This window comes from Lissotriton vulgaris, chromosome 7 (genome assembly GCF_964263255.1).
Source record: "Lissotriton vulgaris chromosome 7, aLisVul1.2, whole genome shotgun sequence".
NCBI lineage: Eukaryota > Metazoa > Chordata > Amphibia > Caudata > Salamandridae > Lissotriton > Lissotriton vulgaris.
Window position 1 is genome coordinate 291,698,146 of NC_141695.1, and position 27,444 is coordinate 291,725,589.

General features: G+C 45.0%; 1 protein-coding gene across 1 annotated transcript in view; it reads right to left on the minus strand.

Annotated features, from left to right (window-relative positions):
* Positions 1-27,444, minus strand: part of LOC147701413 (HLA class I histocompatibility antigen, B alpha chain-like) — a 414,542-nt gene that overhangs the window by 243,119 nt on the left and 143,979 nt on the right. Inside the window, exon 2 of the mRNA XM_086928648.1 lies at positions 22,685-22,780. Within this exon, the coding sequence (XP_086784774.1) occupies positions 22,685-22,780 (96 nt within the window). The remainder of the gene's footprint in view (positions 1-22,684; positions 22,781-27,444) is intronic.

Sequence of the window (27,444 nt, forward strand, 5' to 3'; positions counted from 1 at the left end):
TCCATCAGCCCTGGGTGGGAAAGAACGTTTTGACGCTTACAGTGACTTAAAAATCTTCTTTTCTAAGGATATTCGCTGTTTATCCGAAATTAATCCTCCTCTTCTTTCTGTGCGCAACAAAAATGAAGACGAGCCCTCCCGTTGGAATTGGCTGCCTGGTGTACTTGCGAAGAAACCCATTATGAGTCAGGAAAGGCGATCTGATCTTTAGCAGTAATTTAAAAATCCTGTCTTGGAATGCAGCTGGTGTAAAGAATAATTCTGAAAAAATTGAGTTCCTTCTATCTTCAGGGGCCAGTGTGATCTGTCTCCAAGAGACATGGCGCACTGAAAATCTTATAGTGGGAAGTGATTACATTATTTTGGAGGGTAAAGCCTCTGCTTCTTCAAGAGGCCATGCAAGAGAGGGTATTGCCTGTTGCTTAGCAAATCGGATAAAATGGACCTGTTCACATTTTTTGGATCCCAGTTACCTGTTTCAGGCCGTTACATTATTTTGTCTTGATAATGTGGAAATTCCGTCCCCACTGGTTTTGATTAATGTGTATATTCCTCCTGATGAGTATTTCAATCCAATTTTGAAGAAAGTTTTTTCCTATGCTAAGAAAGTACGTGAGAGTACTCCATCTGCCCATATAATTTTGGTTGGAGATTTTAATTGCAAGGTTTCTAACTTAAGTTTGTCTTTATTTAGAAACAAATATGGGGAAGAATCCTTGCACATTCCCCAATCTGTTTTGCCTGGGAATATTAAAACTAATAAGAGAGGGAAAATTCTTTTGGAGGAGGTACTTGAGCTGGATGGGATTGTGGTTAACGGACGACTTCCGTCTGATTCCCCGGCAAATTTCACTCATGAATCATACCAGGGAGAATCTATATTGGATTATGTTATAGCTGATAATTCTTCTTTTGTTTTATTGAATGATCTGGTGATTTCTAAAACGTGTCTCAGCGACCATTCCACTTTGGTCATTTCTTTAAACATCTTCCCCCCCATGTCTGACCGTTGGTCGCTAAATAAGGACTTGGTCAGTTTCGGTAGCGCATCAGGGAGATGTCATTGGGATAGAAAGGCCCTTAGTGGACTGGAGAGCATCCTTGATGAAGCAATCTCCGATTTGGTCAATTGGGAGGGGGCTGTAACTGTACGTTTTTCAGATCTATTGACGAAAGTGACTTCTTTAGCTAGATATCCCAAAAGAGATAGGCCCCAGATCCCTCCTCCTAGTTCCCTTTGTTTTTTAAACAAAGAAATAAACAAATTGGTAAGGGACCAATATTTGAATATTCTCCCAGAAAGATCTCGATATATAGCCCTGTTGAAAAGAAGAAGAAAAAGGTTGAAATTTAGATTACGTAAAGATAGGGAGGACCAACTTTGGATACAACTGAGGGAGGCAACCTTTCATGGCCAAGTAAGAACATTTTGGTCCATAATAGGTAGGGGTTGTGGCGCAAGGATGATGCCCTCTCCCATCTCCATTGAGGAATGTGTCTGGGTTGATCATATAAAAAATCTTTATGCAAGTAATGGCGTTTCTGTTCCCGTTGGAAGTTTCAAGGCGGCTCTTTTGGCCGTAGAGGAATCTCCATCTGAAAAGTCTATAGAACAGGCAATAATGGAAATGCGCGCATCTGGAGCTATGGGTCCAGACGAGCTGCCTATTTCTGCTCTAAAGCAGAGCAGTTTAAAATGGAGTAAAATTCTCTATCCCGTATTTGCATACTGCTTTTTAAGCAGGTCTGTCCTTCCTTCGCGGAAAGGGAGTATTTTGGTCCCCCTTTTTAAGAAGGGCGATCGACTTTCTCCCCAAAATTATCGCCAGATTGCTCTCCTGGACGCCATTGGCAAAGTCTTTGCTAAATGCCTGTTAAGATTATTGAATGAATGGGTGGATCGATGTGATATATTACCTCTTGAGCAAACGGGCTTCCGTAAAGGCCACGGCACCCTGGATAATCTAACAGCTTTACAGGTGATTATGGATAAATATATCACGGTTCGGGGAGGAAAAGTATACGCAGCCTTCATAGATTTCTCCACAGCATTCGATAAAGTTGACCGCCCTCTGCTGTGGAGGAAACTATCAGTCTTGGGCATGTCACCTGTACTGCTGGATTTAATACAGGATCTTCACACGGATACGTGGTGCCGTGTAATGATGGGAGGGGAAAGAGGTTTGTCGCACCCCATCCCTTCCGCCAATGGTCTTAAACAAGGATGCCTACTAGCCCCCTTATTATTCTCCCTCTATGTGTATGATCTCCCTCAAGCTTTGTCTCTGAGTAGTGGTATTGCCCCTGTTTTGGGAGATAAAGCTATTGCATGTTTAATGTATGCTGACGATATTTTGTTATTAGATCTGACACCGAAAGGTTTACAAAATCGTCTGCATGCATTACAGGTGTTTGCAGAGTTGCATTTTTTACAGATTAACATCTCCAAAAGCAAGGTTATGTGCTTACCTGGAAAGAAAAGATATTCTCATGGGAATTTCACATGGTCAATAGGCGGCCAAAAGTTAGAAATTGTGAAATCCTATACGTTTTTAGGGAAAATAATATGTGGTAATATGAGCAATAAGGCTCATATTGAGAATAACATGCGCAAGGCTCTGATGCAGGGTAAGGGCCTAAATGCACTCTATAAAGCCACAGGAAAACGGCATTTTCCCAATTTGCTTGAAGCTTTCCGCGAAAAAATCCCGGCTTCCATGCTTTATGGCACTGAACTTATTGACGTGAGTAATTGGGGATTTCTTCACACTATTGAAGGTAGACTCCTGCGTCAGCTAACCTCTGTTAATACCGCCTGCTCTGTAGCCTCTGTTAAGCTTGAGTATGGCATGAGAAGTAGTTGGGTTCAGGGCTTAGCTGGAATAGTAAGATGGATCTTTCACCTAGCTAAATGTGATCCATCCTCATTAAGACATCTTATCCAAAAGGAATTATAAGGTCCTTTAAAGGAGTTTTCACCAATTGTAAAAAACTTCAGAAAGGCGGTCATGCTATTGCAATTGGAGGAATGTACCCTTTTTTCTCTATCCCTTTATCAGTTAAAAGCTTCCTTAAAATTTGCAACGTGGAAGCTAAGTTTCTCGTTGGATAGAGACCAGATAAGGACAAAGAAAGGTGATTTGCCTGTTATTAATTCCTTTAATCTTAAAACTATGCAACTCTACACTACCTGGAATCTCCCACACGGCATTCGCCGCTTCTGGTTCTTATTAAGGCAAGATATGTTACCACTGAATAACCTTTTAGCCAAGTGGAATGGTTCCTCTAACAAATGTACCTTGTGCAATGTCTCGATCCAAGATCTCACCCATGTCTTATTCATATGTCCGGCTTTGACAAAATCCCGTCGTAAATGGGTGAGACCAATTTGTTTAGAACTTGGAATCTTATCTGCTAGTGCCTTTTCTGATGCCATTCTTTCACCCCCTAATGAAATATTCTGTTTTAGAGTTTTTAACTTTTTTAAATGCTTCTTAGATTTGTATTAATCATGTGTGCCATTTTCTCTTTTTGTATACCATTGGATTGTTATTGTGTATGTAAATTTTATGTGGACCTCTCACGAGTTCCAAAACATAAATAAACTTACTTACTTACTCATCATCCAATTTCTGATAAAAGTAACTGTAGCTTAGCATTTCATGGACCACATTACAGATAGGGCAAACTTTTCCTGTTAGCCCTACGGCACACCTTAAAGCATGTGTGACAGGTGCAAAAAGGGAGATTGCTCCCCATTAGGAAGAATGTGATGCCCTCAGGGTAACGGTGAACCTGCACTGACACAAGGGCAGCAAGAGAAATACAGAGCAGCTGTCTAAAAGCTGTTGTGTGTTTCTCTGTGCAGGCGCCACCCGCCTACACTTTCCCAATGGATTAGCGATCAGTATGCAGATGGGTGCCGTGAGCTCATCCCTTAAAGGGCCTACTCTTCGGGGGCGCATTGATAGTCTTTTTGTGGTGCACTTTCATTGCGCCTCCTAAGGGCATGTTTGTCTCTGCATCCACGTCAATAATATGGCATGGGTGCAGAGATGGAGTGATTCTCTCATTTGCTTGGGAAAACGACCCCTTGCTTGGGAACACCCTCTCTCCATAGCGCTGGCACTACATGTGCGCCAGCGCTATCTTTATTACAGAAGGAGCCTCACAGGCATCTGCTGCCTCTTCTATAAAACCAAAATGTCCCAGAGTGCACAAAGCGGGTGCAAAGACCAGTTGTGTCCCTGTGGCACTACTGTAATACAGCCCCTAAGCTAGTCAGTGGAAATATCACTTGAATTAAATAAATAGCGCATCTGTTACCAGTAGGAGTATAGGGACATTTATGGTTAGTTACACAGAAACAAACATCCTCTCCCTTTCTGGTAGAAGCTCAATTCCTGCTTTGTCTAGGGAATTATCAGGGGTATGGTCCTTATCTCAACCTAGTATCTCTGCTTTCTAAGACTTGTTCCAATTGTATGGAAGACAGCCTGTTGGACAGGCTCCCAGAAATGCCCAGAGATGCTGGCAGCTTGGTCTTGAGTGGAAAGCTGATTTCTAATGTGGAGTCTGAAAGAGAATGGAACTTGAGATTCCTGTAACAGGAAAATCCTGCAATCCAAGTGGAGAAAGACGATTTGACTTCTGGAGTAGTGGAAGGACATTATGGAATAGCTACCTGCAGTGCAGATCTCCCTACATCAGTCCTGAGTTGGAACCAGTCCATAAAAAAACCTTGCTTGAATATGATCTTTGCCCGTTTTTCTCCCTTAATTGATACTTTGATTGTTACTGGAATTTCTTTTGCCATTTATGGTAGGAAGATACAGGGGCATATTATCAAGGGGGTTTATCTCAGCTTTTTTGGCTTTAAAAGCCAAGAAAGCGGAGATAAAATTATCTCCCTATTACCTAGCTGCCGCTAACACCAGTTAGCGACAGCTAGTAGAAGATAACGACCATCTTGGGCCCCACTTTGCATGTCAGTGATATTTATCACTAATGAGATGCAAAGTGGGTGTGCCAAGATGTTAGCGACTGGAAACAGTCGCTAACATCGCTATCTCCTATTACCAACTTTTGGAGATATTCGCGCTAAGCGCGAATATCTCCAAAAGCTAACACCTGCCCTGAGTAGTTCTTAGCCATGTTATCCAATGGGAGGTGGATAACATGGCTAAGAGCATTAGCTCGCTAATGCATGAATATCGCTGACTTTTCAGCGATATTCATGCTTTGCGGCGATTTTTACCGCATTTGCGTTAAACCTTGGTAATACCAAGGTTTATTTGCGGTAAATTTTTGTCTCTAACCAAGCAATAGCGATGATTATCGCTTTTGCTTGGTAATATGCCCCACAATTTTTCAGATTTCTGAGACTGAGCGGCCCGAACTTTGCCTAGGTCCTTAATGCACAACCTCCTTGGATAGAAGAAAAGGCTTATCTCATTCTGAAAATGTTCAACTCCATAATAAATGCCGACAGAGGTTTTAAATCACAGATATCGATCCAAAGTCTCATTAGTTGATAAAGCCACCTGGCTCAAGCCACGTAACCAAATTAAATCCGATGAATGAATGAAAGCAAATTTCTAAAGCACGACAGCTGCTCCCATGGATTTGTCCCAGCGCTGGGCTAAGGTATAAAGCTGGGTCTGTTTACATCTGTCTAAGCAGAAAGGTCTTCAGACAGACCTTAAAAATGGGTTCCAAAGGAATTATCGGCAGATGTACTGGCATGGAATTCCTTAAACAGGTTGCCCAAAAGGAGAAAGATCTTCCCCCTGCCCTGACTTTATGCACCCTAGGAATGCATAAAGGAATTTGATTAGATGATGGAGGTCCCTCAGAGGTGTATATATTTTAATTTTTTCCTCAATAAGGAAGGGACCTATTTTATGTACAGCCCTATAGGTGATCAGAAGAGTTTTGAACTTTATCCCTTGCTTAGTGTGCAGCCATGAAGCTGTTTCAAACCTTGCAGAGTGGATTGTTGTTTAGCGTTATTTAATACCACACAGGCTGCCGCATTCTACACACGTTGCAAAATGTTAATCAATTGCAGTGGGACACCCAGATAAAGGGCACTGGCATAATCAAGCCTTGATCTAGTCCAAGGATGCACCACGTCTTTCCTGGTGACTGCTGGGAGGTATTTAATAGTCTTTCTTAGTGATTTCAGAAGAGATAAACAAATGGCTTCAGTGCGCTGCACATGCAGTATGAATAATAAGGCAGTGTCTATTTTAACCCTTAGGTTTTTTGCAACTGATGTTGGGGGAGGGGGAAAGGTGTTCCCCCAGCTCTATTGGCCATATTCTCTTAGCATCCAAAGGAGAGGAATCTCTGAAGTCTGGGATTTCGGATTTATCAGAGTTGTGCTTTTGATAACTGTTGCACACCCAATTTGCTACTGCCAAAAGACAGCCCTGAAAATTGCCAGTCATACCGCCTGATTCATCATTCTCCCGTTTTGCGAGGCCCTAATAGAGATTCATAGCGAATCGCTATTAAGGACTCGCAAAACGGGATTCATGTAGGAATCGCAATATTTTTTGTGATTCCTACACATTCTTTATTTGCGATTAGCAAATTGCTAATCGCAAATAAGGAAAGACTCCCCATTCATTCCTATGGGCCATGGTGAGTATTCCTTATTTGCGATTAGCAATTTGCTAATCGCAAATAAGATAGCGATTTGAAGGGTGCCAGGGGTGTCCAAAGGACACCCTGTAGCACCCCTCAAATTAAATTTTACACAGGTGTTGCACACACACATGTCCAAAGGACATGTGTGTGTGTAACATGCAACTCAGAAAAATGCATTTAAATGCATTTTTCTGAGTTTTCGCAATTTACCACGAGGTCTGACCTCGCGGTAAATTGCGCCTAGAAATTGCGAATTCGCAAATTTAAATTGGATGTTGAATTGCATTTAAGGAATCTCAAATAGAGATTCCTTAAATGTCATTCCTCTCAAAATTGCGAGATCGCAATTAGCGATTTTTACATTTGGGATGCTGAATCCCAAATGCAAAAATCGCTCTCGCAAAGGGCCAGATTCTCAGAATCTGGCCCTTTGCGAGCGCGATTTCCTTTGATGAATCGGGCGGATAGTGTTATCCAGTTGGCCAAATGCAAGCATCAGCTCTGTGTCATTTGTTTAAGACCTGATAGTGTACAATAAGAGCTAGTAGAGGCATACAAATACTAAACAGTGTAGGGTGAGTGCTGACCCCTGCAGAACATCACAGATCAATTCTCTATAGCATGAAGAATAGGGTGGTAGAAATACAGCTTGTTTCCTAGTGGAGAGAAAAGATTTTAATCAAAGCCAATCTTTGTCCACTATAGCCTCCTTTTCCAATCGATGCACAACGATGTTGTGAGACACCATAGCAAAAGCAGTGGACAAATCAAGGAGGATAGCCACAGATTTCTTTCCTAGATCTAAATTACATCTGATAAAATCAGTAACCTTCAAAAGGGCTGATTCTGTGCTAAATTCTGCATGAGAACCAGATTGAGATGGATAGAGAATATTATTCTTTTCAATGTGTCTGATGAGCTGAAGGCTAGCCAGTGCTTCCAACAAATTCCCTAGCGCATGGAGTAGGGAAATGGGCCTGTAATTACTGAAGCATACAGGATCTAAGTTGGCTTTTTCCAAAAATGGCAACAGCAAGGCCTTTTTCCAGGCTGATGGTACAAATCTAAGTTCTAAACACAGATTAAAAAGGGAATTGATCTCATTATTTAGAGAAGTAACTACCTGAGACAGACTGTGCGGAGAACAGACATCCCACTGCCGCTCCGGACAGATCTACATTTTTGAATAACCTGTTCAGAGTCGACTTAAGATATCTTCTCAAAGTTGGCTAAAAGGGAGCCCACAGTCTGATGACTGGACTCTTGAACGACCTGAAAAAATCTAGGGCCAGATTTAGGACTCACCAATTTGCGACTCGCAAATTAGGATGTACAACAGTGTCTCAGACACTGTTTGCGATTCCTAATGGGGTCGCAAATTGCATGCCTCATTAATATTAATGAGGTAGGCGCAATTTGCAACCCCATTAGGATTGGCTAGCACTCACAGGGATGGTGGCCTGCTGGGGTCAGCAGACTACCATGTCTGTGACTCTCTTTAAATAAAGCAGTTTTATTTAAATGCAGCCCGTTTTCCTTAAAGGAAAATGGGATGCATTTAAAAAAAATAAAAATTAAACTTTTCAATTTCATTTTTTAAGGGCAGGCTGTGGTCCCCGGGACGCCCTTGGCACACCCCTTCCTAATAGCGAGTCGCAAACCTCATTGTGCAAATCAGTAATATTTACCAATTCACAAAATGAGGTTTGTACATGGCCACGCCCTTAATTGCGGTCGCAAACTGGCCGATTGACCATTTGAGACCGCAATTTAGGGTTGTACATCTGGACCCAATTGTCTTAACGTTGTGATTCTTGGAGTAGAAGGTCAACAAATAATCAACAAACGACTGAGAGGGCTGAATAGTTTGTTTACCAGCATCAGAATTCAAACATTTTTAAAATGGTTCTACGTTCATTGTCTGGTTGGAATCTTTATATAGAAAGAGACTAGGAAGTTACCTTCAGTAAGAGCCTCATGAACTGGCTCTTCGGCAGCACCCATACCCCCTCCCCCAGCGCCTTGAAACCCTCAAGGGTGAGTAGCGCGCTTCACAATTCCCTGATTGATTGATTGATTGATTAACTATCCAGATTAGTGGGAAGGGTTTGTCTGTCACTCATGAGCATCGTTTAGCAAAGATAGGATGTAAAGTATGACCTTTATGTGTAGGGCCATTTACTTTTTGCAATAGATTAAAATCAGACATATTCTCCACTAACTACCCTGCAGTTCTGCATTTAGGATCATCAACATGTATGTTACAATCTCTGAGTCCCATAAAATTAGATTAAAACTGCCAATCGCATTCAATAGGACTTTGCTAAACATGGGAAAGTGCTTAGGGGGCAACAAGTTAGGCCCCCAAACAGGGAAAATTTGTCAGATATTTTAAGTGAAAAGACAAAAAACTCTACCTGCCCCAACCTCTCTAGCATTTGTGTCAATCAAAGACATTTATGGACATATTAGCAAGAACCTCGTTAAATTTATCGCCATTTTTGCAGCAGGAAACTGCAGCTAAACCGGCGATAATGGGCTTGCTAATATGCATTGTAGAATTCCAATAGATGCCCAGGTTAGATGTCCTGCACATTAGTGGAATCTACAAGATTTCACTCAGTCACTTTTGGGCCCATGCTGCGTCAAAACCCTGTACCTGATTGAAGCAGGCGTAAGGATTGACGCAGCATTGTACAGATAGGGCCCCCCCAGAGCATTGCTAGAGCTGCGTCGCTCTTGTGACGCAACTCCAGCAATGCACCGCTTTTACGGCACAGATGCGTCACGCATCTGTGCCATTTTTGCCCCATGGTGCGCCACATCCATGGTGGCGGAGGCATGGCACCAAACAACTGGCGCACCCTGCTGATACATAGGGATGCGCCAGTTATTGTAAATCTGCCCAGGAGTGACTTTACCACGCATTTTTAAGCACACATGTTTTTACAACGTGTATGTTTTTACAACGGATGCCTTTATTACGTATTTAAAGGAAGTTGAAGGGTGTTGGGGTCTCCCCCACTCATACATTGTTTTTAAATGAATAAACAATGTGTCGTAGTGGCATCCTTTGTAAAAACATACACATTGTAAAAAAGTGTGGTAAAAAATGCGTGGTTAAGGCTTGTGACCTATTTCCCTGCATTGTTACGTCGTACCACCAGAAGCCATCTGCCCCCACCGCAGGAGCAATGGAAGGAGATGTGGCTCCCGGGTGCCGCACTTTACGGGCATGTGCGAGGAGGAAGACGGTGGGGCGATTGGGTGCCCAGTGGGCTCAGGCACCGTTGAATTAAAAAGTTAAACTGAAAAAAGGGCCAATCAAAAATGAAATGAAAGCGACTTTTCTGAAAGTAGCGGGAGAGCCTCATATTAAATATTAACTTTTTCTCGGAGATGGCACCCCCTAATACCTCAGGAGAGACTTATTTGCATCTGTTTTATTTGCTTTGTGGTGGTCCAGGATGGTAGAGGCACCACCAATGTAGTTAACAACTGAGGTGGGGGCTGCTGGAGGCACATCAGCTCTCCTGTAACTTGTAAAAAATGATCCCTATGTCTGACAGGTCAAATGAAGCATGACCGCGGGAGAATTTTTCACCTCTTTATAAGCATTCTTATGGTTTAAACTTTTTTCTTGAGTTTGGGAATGCCATGATCTCTAGTGTTTGGGTTTATAGCTGCATGGTATGTGACTTGAAGGTATATAAAAAGGCACAGACACATGTTACTTTCCTTTTTAAATGCTTTCTTGAAACTATATGGCTAACAACAATTTTGTGGCCAGGAGAAGTTCCTCATGTATTGTTGTAATGACCCTTTGACAAAGCTAAAAGGCCTGTTTTATTTAAAGTGATACCCCTATATATTGTGATGGTCTATCTGGTGTAGATGGGGGGGCACTGTGATTTTAGGGGTCAAATGTAATTTCACAATGTCACCAAAGGTGTTTCTGTGTGCCTAATGTTATGTTATGTTATGGTATGTTATTTTAATTTGTAGTGCGCACGGATACTCACCAGTGTCCAGGTGCGAAACCAATAAAGGGGGAAAGTGTCTGTTTAGGCGAAGAGATGTGTTTTCAAATGTTTCTTGAATACCACTGGGTCCTGAATATTGCGTAGGACAAGGGGTAGAGAATTCCAGGCTAGTGTAGCCTTCCTTGTCAATGAATTACCTCCAAGGCTCCGGTATCTAAATCGAGGAACCTGCGCAAAGCGGAGGAACGTGGATCGCAGCTGTCTAGGTGGAACAAAGAAGGAAAAACTTTTTGTAGGTATAGTGGGCCAAGCCCATGCAGCGCTCTGTGAGCCACGACCAATGATTTAAATGTAACCGCTCCGCAACGGGGAACCAATGCAATGAATGCAGATGGTGTTGCACACTGCTCTTGGCAGAGATACCCAGAAGCAGCCTGGCTGCCGCGTTTTGGACTACCTGCAGCTTTTTCAGCAGGTAGCCCGGAGTGCCGATGTATAGGACAAAATGAGTGTACAGGTCACCGTTTCTCTCACTCCCTGGGGAAGAAGAGGGAAAACTTCCAAAGAGTTTTGAGGAGACCAAAACAATTTCTGGCTAGCTTCTTAATATGGTATAAGAAAGAAAGGCTGTCATCAAACCATACCCCCAAATTCTTGGCAGGTTTCCCTAGAGAGGTTGGCATGGGGAGCTCAGGAGGCCAAAGAAATTCTCAGAAGTTAGGAGAAAATGTTCCGAAGAGGAGGATTTCGGTTTTCTCCTCATTGCACTTTAGCTGCGCAGCTGCTAACCATTTCAAAATGGATGAGAGGCAGTGATGAACCGAAGAGACTGACTCATCGTTATTATCCCAAGTGAATAACAGCTGGGTGTCATCAGCGTAGGCCATCACCTTGGCTCCCAAGCTTTCTGCCAAGTAGTCTAAGGGTGTAACATAAATATTAAAAAGTAGGGGGCTGAGACAAGACTCCTGGGGCACTCCAGTGATCACAAACTGTGTAGAAGAGGAACATGAGGGCCTCCAGATCTGTTGGGCTCGATTTAAGAAGGATCTGAACCAGTTCCAGGTAGTACCTAACACACGAATTCTGGTGAGCCGTGAGAGCAGAAGAGAGTGCAGGACCTTCGAACGCCACCAAGAGGTCCAACAGGATCAGTGCTGCCCTCCCGCCGGTGTCCAGACACTCCCAAATGGCCTCCTCGACCTCGACCAGGACCGACTCGGTGCTATGGGTAGCCCGGAACCCCGATTGTGCAGGGTGAAAAATACCCTCCCTCTCAATGAACTCGGTAAGTTGATTATTGACAACCTTCTCACATACTTTAGCCAACCCCGGCAAGAGGGAAAGGGGTCGATAGTTTCCCGAATTGAGAGGACCAAGTGAAGTTTTTTTTAGAAGCGGCAGAATCTTGGCCTGCTTCCAGGCCGCTGGAACACTGGCTGTCGGGAGAGATAAGTTAACAATGTTATTCACCTCTGCATTGGTCGTTTCTGCTGCTGTGGCAAGCAGTCTAGCAGGACAAGGATCAGAGGGTGAGCCAGATTATAAGCTCCTAATGATTTTGAGAGAGTCCTGCAGGTCCACCGTCTTAAACGCATCCAGGCAGTGTTCAGCTCTGAGAATTGGAGCTAGGACAGATACCACGGTCTCATTATCACTGTGTGAAAAGGCCGCCTAGTACGGATCTTATCCAGAAAGAAATTCGATAGAATATCGCACCAGGTGTCTGAGGGTAATAACACAGTAGCTTGAGCCGAGGGAGAAGTGAAGCCCTGAACAATCGAAAACATTTCTTTTTATCAGAGTCAATTCGACTAGAATAGAATTGCCTTTTGGCAGCCACTATGGCTTCATAGTAGACATTCGTTTGATTCTGAGCTTCAGCTTAGCAGCCGAACAGTAGTCACTGCGGCGCCACGCTCGCTCAAGAATCTTACATTCGTGTTTAAGTATTTTAAGCTCGGGCTGAACCAGGGTTTAAAAGGAGATTCCCTGGACAGCCTAGAAGGGCACTGTGGAGTAAGTGTGGTAACTGCCTTGGAGATCCAACTGCTAAAACCATTGAGGCAATCTGAAAGGCCACCTGATGAAATTGGTCTAGTGGTCTCCAAGCTAGCTTGAACGCAATTGGGGCAATTCTGCTAAAGGCAGCTTTGCAAAAAGATTGTGCTACAGGTTCAACATTCTACGCGTCCCATGAAAAATATGTAATAAAATGATCCGACCAAGAGACAGGACCAAGAGACAGGACATGGGTCTCTGATCGAAATAGGAAAGTTACTACAAATGGGACCCAGTAAATGGCCAGCCTGATGGGTGTGGAGCATAACCCGCTGGACCAGTTGGGCCAGATGGAGGGCATCCAGGAATTCGCACAAATTCTTGGTATCCGCGTGATCAAGAAGAATATTGAGATGCCCGAATAAAATGTAATGAGAGAATCTCAATGCCCTAGACACAATAGCATCCCCACAGGCCTGGTTGAAGGAACTCACCAGACCGGGGGGCCTATAGATCAGCGAGTTGTCCCCATAAGGTAACATCCCCCCAGGTAGATCCCACTTGTTCTTATAGAAGATTGCCACCCGCCCCCCTTCCTTCTGGGCAGTCTGCTCTAATAATTCTATATCCCTCGGGCGTGGCAAGGGTAACAACAGGGTCTGACGAGGAATCTAGCCAGGTCTCCGTCACGAACAGTAGATCAAGGGATCATCACCAAGGAGATCAAACACCTCCAGGTGGTGCTTCCTAAGGGAGAAAACATTGATCAAGGCTGCAGCAATGGAGGAGCCCTAAGAGGTCTATTAGGGGGTATGCTTACTTGCTCCTCAACAACAGGTCCCAGGCCCAACCGAAAATCACAGATCTGGCACACATTATTGCTGTAGACATTAGCATGTGTACATAAATTCATGCATAGTATTTACTAGTGTGTGTATGTAATAAATGCACTTTTCCTTTTTAAAGAAGAAAAAGCACTTACTTGACAATCATTTATTGAGTGTTATTATTTCGTGCCAGCAAATGGTAATTACTAGACCACATCACCTTCCCCTCAGTAGGCCTTGTACTGCTCTGCCTTGCTACCCTGAGGGAGTCAAATGCTACAATGGGCTGCTTGCTTCCCAGCAAAGGGAAATTGTGGACCTATTACTTGCTCAGTCCTCACATCACATCCTGCACAACTAATAACCCAATATTTTACACTTAGCATATTTGTTTGATAGCAATTTTACAAAATATAGACGGCATATTGTATGAGAAGCAGGGTCAAGACTGATTTGCATATGGCTGGGTCCAAATTAGGGTGGCATAATGAGCAAAAGAACGATGGATTAAACACCGTTCTTTTAACTGGAGGTGAGTGGTTGAAAGGTTTTAGCACTCCATCCCTAATCTTGTTGTGTTTGCTATGTTTGCACTAAGTGGGCAAGGGTATGCCCAGGTTGGGTCCCTTGCTTGCTGTGCCACTGTATTCGAAACTGGTCCCAGCCTGCTTGTTTATGGTCCAGGGAGGACCTCATATGACACCTTGTGCTGCACTGTTCTCATGAGGAGCAGGGTCAAGACTGATTTGCATATGGCTGGGTCCAAACTGGGATGGCATAGTGATCAAAAGAACAATGGAATAAACCCAGATCTCTTAACCAGGGGTGAACGGTTGAAAAGTTTCAGCACTCTGTCCATCATTTTGTTGTGTTTACTCTATTTGCTCTAAGTGGCCAAGGGTATGCCCAGACATGGTCGCTGTGCCACTGGATTCAAGGTAGCATGGCTGATGATGGATGATATCCCGAAACCAGTCCCAAGATGCTTGTTTCTTGTCCATGGAGTTCTGGCTGGACTGTTCCCATGAGGAGGAGCAGATTCAAGACTGATTTGCATATGGCTGGGTCCAAACTGGGATGGCATAGTGATCAAAAGAACAATGGATTAAACCCAGATCTCTTGACAGGGGGTGAGTGAATGAAATGTTTGAGCACTCTGTCCATCATTTTGTTTTGTTTCCCAGTGGTACCCAGGCCATGGGTGGCAAAGGGGTCCCCAGACCTTTCAGCACTATTTGTGCCACCCTGAGTGATCCAAAAAACTACTGACAGCTGTTCTGCTATAGCAGGCAGCAGGATCAGTGAGAACTGCTCAAACTCAACTGCACCCTCACCATTTGTGGCACAGTCAATACACAATTTTTAATATATGTCAGTCACCCCTAAGGAAGGCTTCCTAAGCCTAGGAGGCAGGGCGCAGTATATTAACAGTATAGACATATACGGGAAAGCTTATATGTCCCTATAGAGCCCATCACCATTTAAAGGCACTATAAGTGATAGACTGTCCAAAGGATAACATAGACTGGTACCCGGGAAAACCTCTGTTGTTGTCTTTTTGCATCTTGCTCTTCTGCAGCACTCTTTCAGCAGTATAAGCAGTTTTCCACCAGGGACCCTCTGTCTTGCCAGTTGCAGGGAGGCCTCTAAAGCCTGTTGTGTGCCTGTAGCTCACACATCAGGTCACCCAACCTTACACATGGGGCCACTCTGGTATGAATGTAAGCAGGTCCAGTGGTCCTTCAAGCAGCAAGGCAGTCCTCTGGTTGCAGGGCAGTACCTCTTATGTAATGTCGACAGGTCCAGAAATATTCTGAATAGGGAGCTCGAGTGGGCCAATATGAATACATGGTGCCAGCCTTTGTGTGGGGGGATTCATTGTTCTACCCCCACATCTGGTTCTTGAAAGTCCTTACCCTTTCCCTGTCAAGGTTACAAACTGTATGGGGATGACAAAAGTCAGAGCATGCCTGGTTTTAGATTCCTTTGTGTGAGCAGGAAGTAAAACCTATTAAATGTAAGTGGGGCTGGGTACAGCCCCTTCTGGTCTGCAAGGATGACCCATTATGTCCACACCTAAGCCCGCTTTGTATCAGCGTCTGAAAGGAATGCACAAACCCCAACAACAGAGCCATTCACAGTCATGTGACTAGGACACTGACAGAATGCACAAATGGTTGGGACAAAAAAATTCCATTTTCAGAATTGTGACTTAAAATCCAACATCGTCATTAAAGAGGATTTAAAATTACAATTCGTTTGAGTGTAAACAGTGTGAGAAATGGGGTTATACCCTGCTCAAACAGCAACCACAATCCTTGTGAGGGTGTTTCTCTGGTAGCTTGGCACAGAGCGGTAAGGCTTAACTTATCAGCAATTCAAACAGTAATAAAGTAAAACACAGAACAAGACAAATCCCACACCAATTTAAAAAAATAGAATAACATTTATTAAATAATTTATGACCAAAATGTCAAAAGTCCAAGCAGTAGAAGCAGAGATATTTAATTTGAAAGATTTGAGTGACAATAGCTCCAAAAGCACAAAGTACCAATTGTGATTATCTGGACATGCCAGACAGGGACAAAATTAAAAGGTCAGGTTGAAAGCAAAGGAGTGCGGTCCTGTTACAGGGACCGGATTTGGCCGCGCTGAACAAGAGTAGTTTAAATCCTGCTTAATGAGCTTTGAGAGATTCTGCGTTGAGGATGCGTTGTGCTGCTGAGGGGTTGCGAGATCCTGACGGGAAGCTGTAATGCGCAGCAGCGATTCTGGGAAGCTTCAAGGCTGCGATGCGAGGTCCAGTATTGTCATCAAGGATGTCATTGACAAGGGGATTGGGATGCAAAGACCTACGTCGAAGATGCATCACGCACCAGCTGGTATCAAAGATGTTTAGGGGTTTGCTATGCATAGTACTGCGTCATTGTCAAGGGTACCGTCGAAGAGGATCTTGCAATACAAAGTCCTTTGCCGAGGATGGGTCACACACAGCAGTTCCAAGGAGACTATGAGCTGCAATGCAAAGCCCTGCATTGAGGATTGTGTCATGCTGTGATTCCGATGTGGAATTGTGGACAGCAATGTGTTGCATTGGTTCTGCTCAGACCACAGCTGGACTGGCAGAGCAACATCAGGCCCCAACACCAAGGGTCGAAGACTGGGGTGGCACTATTTGGGAGGGTAGGACTCACCGCTGGCAGAGTCCTAGTGCTGAGTTCAAGGTTGTTGTAGCCTGTTATGGCCCCCGCTCTCAGAAGCCCATCCACCCCCATGGACCACGCACGCAACCTCGGAATCTTCCTGGACTCCAAACTCGAAATGGACCGCCAGATCAACTCCGTCGCATCCTCCTGCTTCAACACCCTCCGGCTCCAACGCAAGACCTTCAAATGGATCCTCCCGAATACAGAAAGACCGTCACCCACGCCCTCATCACCAGCAGACTACACTATGACAATGCACTCTATGCCAGAATAAACAAAAACCTCACCCGCAAGCTACAAAACAACCAGAACGCCACTGGAAGCCTGGTCCTCATCTGCCAAAACACAGCCACATCTCCCAGTACCTGCACACACTCCACTGGCTCCCCATCGAGGCTAGAATCACCTTTAAGATTCTCACCTACGCACACAAAGCCCTCCACAACACCGGACCAGCATACCTGAACAGCTGACTCGAATTTCACACACCCCAAAGGACCCTACAATCAGCCCAGCTCTCCTTTGCTGTGATCCTCCACGCCAGGAAGTCTAGATCGGGAGGCCCTACCACTCCACCTCAGACAGACAAATTTACTCCCCAGCTTCACGAGAAACCTCAAAACTTGACTCTTCAATAGACCACCTCCTTGATGGACTGGAACCTGCTCCTTCCTCCCTCCCCAGCGCCTTGAGACCCTTACGGGTGAGTAGCTGCGCTCAACAAAACCATACTTGATTGATTAGGCTGTGAGCATGAGGCCATTCAATTAGCCATTGGAGTCCTTCTGGTGGTTTAAGATGCAGATCCAGATCTTCTCAGTCGGATGGGGGGGTACAGCAGGGCAGCACAGCAGGGAGCACAGCAAGGCACTGCTGTGACAGTCCTTCTTGCAGCAAAGCTGCACAGTAGTCCTTCTGCATCTTCCACAGGTACAGATATGTACTGGAATTGGTCTGATTGTCCAATATTTATACTTACTGACCACTTTGAAGTAGGAGAAGGTTCTGAAGGTTTCACCCCCTGGGCTGCTTGGAATTTCCTGCCTCCGTGCCTGGCCCCAAGTTGTGTGGGGCCACAATAGCCTACAGTCAAACCCTTTGTGAGTGTGCTCGGGTAGGGTATTTTGAATGTACAAGTGTGGTAGGGGACAGCTCCTTTCCCTCATCAAGTCAGAGATGCCCTATTCTGCTAGCACCTATGGCCTTTTAGTTCATTTTCTGGGAGCAATATACAAAGACCAACTGCCAGCTACACCTAGTCATGTGACACCCGGACAGGCTGCAGGCACCGAATGATTAGGACCAAAAAATGTAAACTTTCTAAAAGTGTCATTTTCAGAATTGTGACTTAAAATCCCACTTTGCCATTAAAGAGGCCCTATAATTATTCAATTCTTTAGACACCAAACTCAACCTTGAAATTTATCAAGTATTAAATTTAATAAGGAAACCAATGTTATCTTACGGGATATGTAGGTCTTGCAGTCGTTAACAACAAATCTAAGACTTTTTTGCTACCAGGACATGTAAAACTTAAAAGTACATGTCCAACTTTTTAAATACACTGCCACTGCCCCATGCTCTATTTAGGTCCTTCCGTAGGGGTGACTATATGCATTAAAATGAAAGGCTTAGGCCTGGCAAAAGGTTTATTTTGCCAGGCCAAATTGGCAGTTTAAAACTGTACATACAGGCTGCAACGACAGGCCTGAGACATATGTTACAGGGCTTCTTAAATGGGTGGCACAATCAGTGCTGCAGGCACACTAGTAGCATTTAATCTTACAGTCACTGTGTACTTGAGGCTCCACTTTACTAGGGACTTACAAGTAAATTAAATGTGCCAATTGGGTTCAAGCCAATTCTACCATGTTTAGGGGAGAGAGCACAAGCATTTTAGCACTGGTTAACAGTGGTAAAGTGCACAAATTCCTAAGGCCAAAAAACAAAATCAGCAAAAATAGGAGGGGTGAAGGCAAAGGGTTTGGGGGAAGACTACCCTAAGGCTAGCAAACAGTATAGAACTACCTGCCCCCAATCTTAAGTTATCACATATTAAGTGTAATAAGGTAACTCAGTGTTAGTCATTAGGAGAGGTAAGTCTTACAAAAGTGAAATACGACTTTAGGAGTTTTTCACTGCCAGGGCATGTAAAACATAAGTACTCATGTCCTACGTGTGAAATATAATATACCCTGCCCTCTAAATGGTTATGGCCTACCTTAGGGGTAAAATAAAGTATTAAAAGGGAAGGCTTAAGCATGGCAAAAATGTTCTTTTACCTAGTCGAAATGACAGTTTTAAAATGCACTACAGGCTGCAGTGACAGGCCGTAGACATGTTTTAAAAGGGCTACTTTAGTGCTTGGCACAGTAGGTGCTGCAGGCCTACTATTAGCATTTAATTTATAGGCCCTGGGGACATGTAGTATCATCTACTGTGACCTTCGAGTAAATTAAATGTGCCAATTAGGTGTAAGACAATTTTACTGTGTTTGAATGCGAGAGCACAAGTTCTTTAGCATTGTTAGCAGTGGTAAAGTGCCCAGAGTCATAAAGCCAACAAAAACAAATTCAGCAGAACAGGAGGGGTGAAGGCTAATATTTTGAGGGGAATACCACGCCTGGATGTCAGGTTTAACATCCACATTGTTTTCCTTTTTAGGTTTTTGGTGGTTAATCAAGGACATCTTAAGGCTTTTGGGGGCCCTGGGCCACATGTATTTAGGGGTTCTCTGCTTGGAACAGCATTGAATATATGATCCAGTTACAGCGCTTTTAAGCCCTTTTTGGCCAGGTCACTGACAGTGCACATGCACCCTCGTCCAAATTCTAAATGTGTTTACATCTAATATTCAGGGCTAGTGACCTGTGTTTTCAATATTGTGATATAGCAGCAGCTCACTAATATTGCTACACATAATCTCTGTGACCACCTGCCATCTCTCATATGAGAGGTCATGTTTTGATCTAAAGGAAACTTTTTTATGGATGTAGCCTGAAACCTAAATACAACATTTGTCTGCAAAATGGCTGCAGTAGCCTCTCACACATTCCCCTTTCATGCATCCACCCTCTCCTTTCTGCAATTAGCACTGGGACATCCTTGAGCCAGGACAGCCATGCGCTCTACAAATCTTTTAACATAACATAATAATAAAAATACATTAACGGAAAAAACTATCTATAACAATCTATTTAAGAAATATTCAACGTCATCAGGGGAAGACGGGGGCCCCCCTGAAAGGTTGGGGCCCTGGGCCAGAGCTTACTGTGCCCATGCCTTAAAATGTCTCTGTTGTTGATGTTTTTCTCATGAGAATCCCAATTCATCTGTATAAACATACTGTAAAATCACTGCATCTTTTTTGAAAGAAGAATTTTAATTAATTCTTGTTATTATGTTATGTACTCTCTACTTTTATTCATTTATTATGTTGTGAACATTTGAAATATTCAAAAATGTACTTGGGCCATGCACCAGAAATTAGCTTGAAAAAAAACACAAACTTAAATTGCAATAATTGAATGATAGAAATTGCAACAATTACAGTTTTTAAATAATTGTTTTTCTCTAACTTGTCAAGGAGAGTTGTTTCTTAAATCCTATATGAGGTTAAGCTGTAATGAGCACACTCCCAGACGAGCCCACAGACCTGATGGACCACCTTCACTGCAAGATACTGGCCAGCCCTACCTCCACCCTCCCAGGAACCCTCATCTACTGACTCCCTGGACCCAGCGGACTTTTTGCCAACTCCATCACAGACATCATCTCCCCATATCCATTGCGTCCACCAACTACACCCTACTGGGAGACCTCAACTTCCACCTCGACAACCAACTGGACCCCAGCACAACATCCCTCCTGGACAACCTCCACAACATTGGACTCCGTCAGATCGTGACCGAACCCATGCACTCAGCAGGACACACCCTCAACCTCCTCTTCACAACAGGATACTCCATCACCTTCAGCCACACCGCCGAACTCCCATGGACTGACCATCGATGCGTCCACTTCACTTTCAGAACACCCACCATCCACAGACAACTGCACCTGCTCCCACGAAGAAACTGGACCAGAATCACCGACAACCAGCTAACCTCTTCACTCATCAACTACACCCCACCCATCGCGGAAAACAACAACGCCAACACAGCAGCCCGAACCCTGCACAAATGGATGTCCAACAGCACGAACACCATAGCCCCTCTCAAGAAAAACAACAAAACCCACACCAAGAAAGCTAGATGGTTCACCACCGAACTTCGAGAGTCCAGACGCACTTGCCACCGCCTCGAAAAGGCCTGGAGGAACACCAAGTCCACAACAACTTTAGAGGCGCCACCAATGCCCACCACCAACTCATCAGAAAACCGAGGAAAAAAGCGATTGAAGACAGAATATCCACTCATGCACACAACAGCAAAGAACTCTTCAACATCGTCAAGGAGTTCGCCCAACCCACCAGCGAGTCCACCGACATCCCTCCCTCAAAAGTCCTCTGCGACAAACTCAGCACCTTTTTCCACTACAAAATCAAGAGCATCTACGACAACTTTGACGAAGACAACCAACACACTGAACCCTCACCAACTACCTCCGACACCCGGAAGCCAGAGATCGACAACTGGACAGCTCTCACCACTGAAGACACACTGAAGACGATGAAGTCAATACACTCCGGGCCCCCACGGACTCATGCCCCCACCACATTTTCAACAGAGCCGCTGACACCATCACACCCATGCTCTGCCACACCATCAACCGCTCCCTGGCAACCGCCTCGTTCCCTGACAACTGGAAACATGCTGAGATCAACCCACTCCTGAAAAAACCCTCGGCGGACCCCACCGACCTCAAAAACTACAGACCCATCTCCCTGCTCCCGTTCCCAGCAAAAGTCATCGAGAAATCCATCAACAGCCAACTCGCCACATTCATCGAAGAGCACAACATCCTCAACTCCTCCCAATCCGGCTTCAGAAAAAAACACAGTACGGAAACCGCCTTCCTCGCCGCAACAGACAACATCCGTACCTCTCCCTATCCAACGAACTCAACACCGCCAGACACAACTTTTGAGAAGGCATGGAAGCCGTCGCCAAATGGATGAACAACAGCTGCCTACAACTAAACACCAACAAGACAGAAGTACTCATCGTGGGCCCAAACCCAGATGCCTGGAACGACACCTGGTGGCCCCCTGCCCTCGGAAGCCCACCCACCCCCAGTGACCACACATGCAACCTGATAATCATCCTGGACTCAGAGCTCAAAATGGACCACCAGTTCTCGTTCTCCTGCTTCCACACCCTCCGCCTACTACGTAAGACCTTCAAATGGATCCCCCTCGAACACAAAAAGACCGTCACTCGAGCCCTGGTCACCAGCAGGCTCGACTACGGCAATGCAGTCTATGCCGGAATAAACAAAACCTCACCCGCAAGCTACAGAATACCCAAAACACTGATGCAAGACAGGTTTTAATCTGCCAAGACACTGCCACATCTCCCAGCACCTGCGCACACTCCACTGGCTCCCCATCAAAGCTAGAGTCCCCTTCAAGATGCTAACCCATGCTCACAAGGCCCTCCACGACACCGGACCAGCATACCTGAACAGCCGACTCAAATTCTACGCACCCCAAAGGACCCTACAATCAGCTCAGCTCTCCTACGCCATGGTCCCACGCACCAGAAAGACCAGATCGGGAGGCCTCCTTCTCCTTCGGCGCGGCCAGAGCCTGGAACGACCTTCCGCTCCACCTCAGACAGATAACATCGCTCCCCATCTTCTCAAGAAACCTCAAAATGACAGACCACCTCCTTGATGGACTGGACCCCCACCCCCCTTGACCCCCCAGCGCCTTGAGACCCTTACGGGTGAGTAGTTGCACTTAACAAACACCTGATTTGATTTGATTTGATTTGAAAGGATAACAAGATAGCAGCAAATGCTGCACCCCATTGTAGGCTGGGAATATATAAGTCAAGCCATGAATACTTACACGTACTGACCAGTACCATCGATATGGTGACTTGAATGATGAGAGTGAGACCGTAAATCTTAACAAGCTTTTTCCATAGACGGATTTCAAAAACTGCTGAAAAAAAAGAACACAACAAAGAAATGTAATTAGTCTTTGAGATTAAAACATCATGTGATCTCCTTTTAAAAAAATACATATAAATGTGGATTTTGTGGTCAGTTGAAAATGTCAGGTTTTCTGAAAGTCAGTTGCCCACAAGCCTGTTAACACAATTGTCTGAAGTTTAACCTAGAATAATTTATGATAGATTAGAAGGAACTATTAAACAGAAACTGATTAATGGCGTCTCATTACTTATTTATTCATTTGCTAGTGACAATGTCGATTCTCAGAGTTAACTATATAGAGAATCGTGATTTTATTAAAACAACGAGGCTAGCATTATGCATAACCTTTCTATTTACCCTTTCTGAGCAGCAGTAAAAAGCTTGAAATAGAACAAAATGAAGTCATAAAACAATAGAACATCCACTGAGTACATAAGTCCACAACATTGCAATCTTTTGCTTCTCTTCCTCCTCTGATAACATCTTGTACCATCTTCTTCCAACTCTTTTCCCAAACTTAATTCACTGAGGGGCATATGTATGTAATTTACATTTTGCGATTCTCAAATAGCGATTTTTAAGGAAATCGCTATTTGAGAATGCCACCTCTGCTGAGTATTATTCCTCTTTAGCTCTTACCCACACTGTAAGAGGTTTTTCACCCCGCATTTTGCGGGATTCAGGCCGTTCTAGGGCTTACTTCAATCGCGTTGCGGCGATTTGGCCGCCATCTTGGGTGTGGGAACCAGGAAGGTGCCGATTTGCAGGCGCCATCTAGGTCGCGGGTCCAGAGGCTGCCTCGTAGGACTCCCGTGCTCGTAGAAGGGTTTAAGAGCAGGACATCTTCCAAGCACAGGTAGACTTTACGTACCTGCAGCGCGCACGCTTACTCTGCAATTAGTTTGCTTAAGCTGACAACTATTTTACTATTTTTAAAAGCACCTTTGTACACTTGCGCCGCCTGCTATACAGCGCTGTTGCTTTTTTACTGCTGCCACCTCTGCTGAGTATTATTCCTCTTTAGCTCTTACCCGTACTGTAAAAGGTTTTTCACCCCGCATTTTGCGGGATTCAGGCCGTTCTAGGGCTTACTTCAATCGCGACGATTTGGCCGCCATATTGGGTGATGGAACCGGGAAGGTGCCGATTTGCAGGCGCCATCTTGGTCGCGGGTCCAGAGGCTGCCTCGTAGGACTCCCGCGCTCAACGTCGTACTTAATGCAGGAAACCCAAGTGCGCAGCGGACGCGCGCCAGAGGCAAGCCCGTCTGCGCCCGTCCGCGCACAGGCCGCGACCAGCGCCAGCCAGACTGTTAAAACTGCTCCCGTTCGGTATGTCTACTTATGCAGGCAGTCCAGCGCCCCAGTCTGGGCAGCCAGTCTTTAACAACTATCAGTCGTCCGGTGGAGCTTTCCTGCGGCCTGCTCAATATCAGGTCTCTGTGTAAACACCACCTGGAAATATCGCTCCTAAGCGAATCTCTGGATTTGGATGTGTTATTTCTCACGGAGACCTGGACAAGAGCTGACAGCGGGGTAGAGTTTGGGCTGGCTTGCCCCCATGGCTACAAGATCAGACATAATCCCTGAGTAGGAGGCAGAGGAGGAGGGGTGGGATTTATTTTTAGGGAAGCACTTGCATTTTCAGAGTTTGAGGTCAATGTTGTTCAGGGTATTGAATTGATGGGCTTCTCACTTAAAAACCACAGGGGAGTTCTGTTCTCCGGCCTGCTCTGTTATAGACCACCTGGCAGTGCCTCGACAGTTCCACATGACCTGGTGGATCTTATCTTTGACCTCTCTAATACCCATGCCAGGCTCCTGGTCCTAGGAGACTTTAACCTTTGGCTAAATGGCCCGTCGGACACAGCCTACAGAGAGTTATGCCAGGCCTGTAGTAACATCCACCTCCAGCAGTTGGTGCTTACTCAAACTCATTCGAAGGGTCATATCCTCGAGCTGGTCTTTCCCGAAGACACTTGGGTCAAGGTCAGGGATGTAATCACTCAATGTTGGACTGACCATGCTCTTATCCATTTTGCTGTACAACTTCCTGATGATTTTTCGCTGGATAATTGCTTAGGTAACACCAAACTCGGTAGACAGTGGTCTAGATTTTTGAAATGCTCTACACTGCCTGCCTTGCTACCTGGTGGCTTCTCATTGGAGAAAGGGGTGGAGGAAAGCTATTTGAGCCTCTGCCAACAGATTTCAGAATATCTAGATAAAGTGGTCCCTCTGAGGAAAGTGAGGGATAGACCAAAGCATGCCACCCCCTGGTACTCTAATGATCTCTTTCAGCTGAAACTACGTTGTAGACAGGCTGAAAGAACTTGGAGGAAGCATTATTCTGAGGCTGATAAGACTTTCTTTAAACAACTGCTCTTGGATTATAAAACACAGATTAAACGAGCTAAAGCCAAATACTTGGAGGATATGCTGGCACAGGCTGCTAATAAGTCACAATATCTCTTTAAAATCGTTAAAAATCTTTCTAATCCTGCCTGTGCAACTAACAGCATTCCGGCCTCTCAGACACTGTGTGATTCATTAGCCTCTACTTTTGAGGACAAGATCACCACCATTCTGAACGGCCTTGCTGCTTCTAGCACTCCCAGTACTCAGTCTGTCTCTGAGCTGCCTTCTGCAACAACTAGGGAAGCAGGTGTACACCCAACGCTGTCCAATTTTACCCTCCCTTCCTACGAGGACTTTTGTATCATGGCCAACTGTGTCTCCTCGGGTTCCCCGTTGGATCCGTTGCCTCATAAATTCTGGAAACTGTTCCAAGAGGTGCTCTTTCCGCCTCTGTATTCTATCTGCTTCCAGTCTCTTAGCTCTGCTACAGTTCCTGACAGTTGGAAACTGGCGGTGGTCTCCCCATTGCTGAAGAAGGCTACACTGGATCCTCTATGTCCTGCGAATTATAGGCCTATTTCGCTTTTGCCTTTTCCAATTAAAATCCTGGAAAAATTTGTTACCAAATCACTATCTAGTTTTATAGATACTAATGCCTGTTTAGATGTAGCTCAGTTCGGTTTCCGACCAGCTCATGGCACGGAATCGGCACTGGTGGCTGTCCTGGACTTTCTTCGCTCGTGTGTCGACACTGGTCGAGCAGCATTTTTAGTGCTGCTCGACATGTCAGCCGCGTTCGATACGATCAACCACTCTACTCTAATCGGCATATTAGAAGAGAACGGGGTTGTTGGTCTGGCCCAGGACTGGCTTGTCTCTTACCTTCTTAACAGGCATCAGGTGGTGGCTCTGCCCCTTTTTAGATCTGGCATTAGGAAGGTGGGGCAAGGCGTGCCACAGGGATCAGCAATTAGCCCCATCCTGTTCAACCTTTACCTCTGTCTTCTGATCAGGCTAATAAAATCCTTTGGCATTGCTGTAATAAACTACGCCGATGACACGCAGCTTATCTTCTCCTTTGAAGGTAAAGATGCCGTCTCTAAGGAGACCTTTCATCACTGTTTGTCAGCCACGGCGGACTGGTTATGACAGAATTCTCTCCAGTTCAATGGATCCAAGACAGAGGTACTGCATTGTTCATTAGACAAAATCCCTCGTCCTGTGCCCATGGACTTTTGGCCATTTTCCTCTTTGGTCACGGTCGGAGCCGCGGACGCTGCCCGTAATTTGGGCGTCATGTTTGGCCAACATCTTCAATTGGATGTCTTTGTTAACAAGACCATTGGGACTTGCATGATGCTGCTACGGACACTGCGTAAGATCCTTCCTATGCTACCGCATCGGCTAGACCTGAAGTAGTGCGTAGTATTATACTCAGCAGACTCGATTACTGCAACGCACTGCTCCTAGGCGCCCCTTGCTCTCAGATTAGAAAGCTACAGCGGATACAGAACATGGCAGCAAAGTTGGCTCTTTCCCGGATGCGCTCATCTTCTTCTACCTTGGCACGATGGGACCTCCATTGGCTGCCCATCCATCAGCGCATCTGCTTCAATGCATCTTGTATAGTTTTCAGGGCACTCCATGGACAGGGACCTCTCATGCTTCAAGAACGCTTCTCTTGGTATTCAGCAGCCAGACCTTTACGGTCCTCCTCAGCTTTTCTGGCGGCGGTTCCTCAAATCCAGAGGATACGGATGGGCGGCCGCTCCTTTGGCTTTGCTGCTGCTAAGCTCTGGAACTCTCTTCCACTTTCCTTGAGGAGTCTGGATGAATTATCACTTTTTAAAAAAGGACTGAAGTCCCACCTTTTCCCTAGGGCAGTGTGATTTCGTTTTCGCGTGATTGTATGTAGAGTCAAAGTGCCAGGATACCCTCTGGGTGACAGCCCGCGCTATAAAAGTATGTCTTACAATTACAATTACAATTACAATTACAATCGCTATTTGAGAATTGCAAAATGGAATGTATGTAATAAATCGCAATTTTTTTGCGAATCTCTAAAATTCCTTAATTGCGATTCGCAAATTGTGAATCGCAATTAAGGAATGAATGGGGATACATTCTCAAATTGCGATTTTCTATGAGAAAATCGCAATTTGAGAATCGCAATTCCAAGGGTGCCAGGGTGTCCAAAGGACACCTGTTGCACCCCTGGAATGTGCATGTAAGTACATGTGGTGCACATACATGCCCTAAGGGCATGTCTGTGCGCCACATGGCACTTTGAATTGTTAAAAAAAAATGCATTTTA